The 2555-nt window shown below is 62.3% G+C and overlaps 1 protein-coding gene across 1 annotated transcript; it reads right to left on the bottom strand.

Moving 5' to 3' along the window:
• Positions 1-317: 317 nt before the first annotated feature.
• Dlx2 (distal-less homeobox 2) lies at positions 318-2270 on the bottom strand. The gene is made up of 3 exons (XM_050124176.1): positions 1829-2270; positions 1192-1376; positions 318-722 (listed from the first exon to the last, which is right to left on the bottom strand). The coding sequence occupies exons 1-3, from the start codon at positions 2235-2237 to the stop codon at positions 318-320; spliced, it is 999 nt and encodes a 332-aa protein (XP_049980133.1). The 5' UTR covers positions 2238-2270.
• Between the last annotated feature and the right edge of the window lie 285 nt (positions 2271-2555).

Here is a 2555-nt window from a genome sequence, read left to right as displayed (position 1 = left end):
GACCCTGAGGATCACGCTAAGAGGGCTGGGAAGGGGCGACAAGCCCAAAGTGGGCCTAAAAGTGGCCGGGGCTCATGTCGGAATTGCGGCCAGGGCCGCCGAGCTTGGCACTAGAGGATCCCAGAAGGCCTCCTTGTTTCCGGCTGCTCCGTGGCATTGCGAGACGTGGACCCGTGACGGGCCACCCGCAGTCGCCACTTCCAATATAGGCTGGGTGGCGGTCGCGGACTGGTAGGATCGAGCCTCTAGCTACGGGTCGCGTGCTGAAGAACACCGTGTGTCTCAGTTCTCAAGTCTCTGGCGCCGTTTCCTCCGGGTTAGAAAATCGTCCCCGCGCTCACCGGGGCGCCCCCGCCTGCGTGGTGGTGATGGTGGTGGTGGTGATGCGCCTGCGGAGTCTGCGAGGGATGCAGAAGTGGCGCGGTGGCCTGCAGGTGTGAAGCGGAGCCCGAAGCCTGGTGATACCACGGGTAGTTGCCCAGAAACGCGGAGGCGGCGCTGCTCGGGCTGGAGCCGGAGCTGCCCGGGCCACTGCCACCGCTGCCCGGGCCGCCGCCCCCCATCCGCTGCGGCGCGCCGAAGTCCCAGGAGGCTGGCGCCGTGACCGGTGGGGAGGCACAAGGTGGAGAAGCGCTGGCTCCAGGGTGCTGCTCCGTGGGGATCTCACCGCTTTTCCACATCTTCTTGAACTTGGATCGGCGGTTCTGGAACCAGATTTTGACCTTTGTAGAAAAAAGGAAATGCACCTGGGGTTAGTGCAGGAGGAACCAGGGCGGTTTGGCAGATTAAGGGGCGGGCTGCCGGTTAGAGGCGGCCATTGAGCACCCTGGGTACTTGCCGGGCCTCTGGGCCCTGCTGCTCCTGGCTGCTTTAGGGAATCTCAAAAAGCTGACGTCTGAGTATGTGGCCAGAGGTCTACGTACTGTGGTGTCAGTGGGTCATTTATGTCACCCGCTTTGTCAGTAGCGAGTGAAAAGATGGCATAGTATCGGATTTCTGTCCACCCGGGTCCTTTTCTTTCCTCCCACGAGGCGGCCCCTTTTGAGTTTTTTTTTTTTATTTTTTTTTATTTTTAGCTTTGGGCCTAGAAGTTTATGTTGCTAGAATGCACACATGCAAATAGACTTTTGAAAAGTTATCCCGAACGCGCCTGCTTCCCAACTAAACCAGGCCAGCGCCCACCTCACCCACCTGAGTCTGGGTGAGACCCAGAGAAGCCGCCAGCTCGGCTCTCTCTGGCAGTGCCAAATACTGGGTCTTCTGGAAGCGCCGCTGAAGGGCCGCCAGCTGGAAACTGGAGTAGATGGTGCGTGGTTTCCGGACTTTCTTTGGCTTCCCGTTCACTATCCGGATTTCAGGCTCAAGGTCTTCCTTGTCTGCAACGAAAAGAGATGGTGAGCACCCACTGTCCAACCCCGGGGTCCTAAAGTTCGCAGCCAGGCCTGTGCGAACTTGGCGGGATCCTGGAGGCGGCCTTTGCAAGTTCAGCGCGCGCGCAGACTGGCCCGGCCACGGAACCTTGCAAAGACCCGGGGAGACCTGTGCGGGAGAGAACCGCGAGGCAGGCGACAAGGAAACGCGCAGCCCCGGAGCGTGCACCGAACACCACTCAACCCGACAGCCCACCGGCTCTATCCAGCGGAGTGCCGAGGGACAGAAACAGTGACTCCCGGGCTGTTTGAGTTTGGGCAGAATTAAGGCCAGGAGGAGGAGAAAGAGGTGGACAGGGTGCAAGGCTACATCTCCGGACTGTCCTTCTCCATGCTTACCCGGTCCCTCCCTGCGGCCAGGCCGACTTTGGCACCCTAGATGCCAGCGTTATGCGTACCAGGCTCGTTGTTGACCGGGGACGAACTGGTTCCGTAGGGCGCATAGGAGGTGTACGCGGCGGTGTAGCCCAGGTCGTAGCTGCTTTTGGCGGAGTAGGGGACGTTGTTGAGGCCGCTGGCGTGGTACTGGTAGGAGCCCATGTGCGCGTAGGGCGAGGCCCCCCCGCCGCCGCCGCCCGCCGGGTGCTGCTGGTTGGTGTAGTAGCTGCTGTCTGTAGCGGTGGACACCGGGAGGGTTGGTGACTCCTGGGGCTTGTGCAGGCTGCCGTTACTGCTGCTGCTGTTGCTGCTGCCGCCGGGGCCCGCGCCGGCACCGCTCGGGGGCTGCTGGTGCTGGTGGTACGTGCTGGAGGCGGTGATCTGGGTCGAGTGCATATCAGCCACCAGACTGTCAAAGACTCCAGTCATCCTGACCCGGGACAGGAAAGAGCACGGGTGGCGGGCGAGAGGGGGTTGCGAGACGCCTCCTCTGTCTCTCCAGGTCCCTTCCAGCAGCCAACGTAATTACGGGGAGGGGGGAGGGAGAGGAAAACAAGAAATGAGGCAACGGTCTAGGCGCCTCCTCCCCTGGAGGAGGCGATCACCGTGCGTGGCTCGGGACTGCAGCTGCTGGCCGCATCCTTCCCCGGCCTCTCGGACCTCTCGGCTCCAGGCCCGGCTCGGGCAGGGGGCGGGCAATGGAGGGGGCAGGAGTGGTCAAGCCCGGTAGGGGCTCCAAGAGGCGGG

The sequence above is a fragment of the Alexandromys fortis genome, unplaced genomic scaffold (assembly GCF_014885135.2).
Source record: "Alexandromys fortis isolate MF-2015 unplaced genomic scaffold, M_Fortis_MF-2015_v1.1 scaffold_8_9099976_23576923, whole genome shotgun sequence".
Lineage (NCBI taxonomy): Eukaryota > Metazoa > Chordata > Mammalia > Rodentia > Cricetidae > Alexandromys > Alexandromys fortis.
The sequence above is the reverse complement of the archived record's forward strand: the minus strand, read 5'-3'. Positions and strand labels throughout refer to the sequence as shown.